The 919-nt window shown below is 53.9% G+C and overlaps 1 protein-coding gene across 1 annotated transcript; it reads right to left on the bottom strand.

The window, feature by feature from the left end:
• Positions 1-508: 508 nt before the first annotated feature.
• MNEG_15988 (hypothetical protein) lies at positions 509-694 on the bottom strand (the record flags this gene model as incomplete). Its single annotated transcript, XM_014035541.1, has 1 exon — positions 509-694. A coding segment is annotated over one exon (186 nt), but the record flags the coding sequence as incomplete, so codon positions are not given.
• Positions 695-919: the final 225 nt, after the last annotated feature.

The following is a 919-nucleotide window of genomic DNA, read 5'->3' as shown; positions in this document are numbered from 1 at the left end:
CGTGCAAGCGAATCGGTCAGCCTACCGGTGCCAACATCCGCTTGTTTCTCCCAAAGGTTTGATGTAGGCCAATGCCCTTTGCCCCATGCATGATGTACGTGCGTGTGTTACATCCCCGAATCAAGTTATTGAGCCATCCCACTGTAAACATGGCACAACAGGAAGATAGCAAGTACAACCAAGTTTTGACGCATGCCACTCCTATGTCATGTTGCACTTCTTTGTTGCACCTTGCTGTGTTGCCAGCTCCAACTTGCGCCGCCAGTCCGCCGCTTGCTTCCGCAGGTCATCCACCATGTGTTTCAGTCTAATGTAGTCAATGGTTTGAGGTTGGTCCCTGGGGTGCACAAGGCCAAGTAGTTGGTGCATGAACTCGCAATTTGCTGAAATTGGGATACAGACTGCAGCATCAAGGAGGTGTACGTGCTCGCGAGTCATGCATGCATGGTGCGCGTCAGAACTTCTACGAGGCAACTGTAGAATCAAACATGCGTGCAGTGAGTCCCGCTCACGCGTTGCAATGCTCGGTCCGCAGCTGCTTGAAGGTCTTGTCAACACTTTTGGCATGTGCCTGTGTCTGCGCGAAATCCCGCTCAAAGCTGGCCAGCTCCTGGTGCCGGGTGCCGACATCATGGTCGAGAGCAGCGCCTTCCTTTTCCAGGTCGGCTAGATGCGACTTGACGTCGTTCAGAGCCTGTGAAGTTTTGAAATCCATTCGGTGCTTGGAGCCATGAGAGGAGGCTTGCTGGTGCATGGAGAGGGCACCAAGGCGCGGGATGTTCTATTGTTTCCACAATAAACGGTTGCCATGCTTGGAATTGCGGTGCAACGGGCACGGCTTTGCAATTTCAGGCCCAGGTAGGCGACGTGTGAGCCCCCAACATGCATGCAAAGAGGCAGAGAGGCTTCACCGCCTTCC

This window comes from Monoraphidium neglectum (assembly GCF_000611645.1).
Source record: "Monoraphidium neglectum strain SAG 48.87 unplaced genomic scaffold scaffold05862, whole genome shotgun sequence".
Lineage (NCBI taxonomy): Eukaryota > Viridiplantae > Chlorophyta > Chlorophyceae > Sphaeropleales > Selenastraceae > Monoraphidium > Monoraphidium neglectum.
This window is presented reverse-complemented; position numbering and strand designations above follow the sequence as displayed.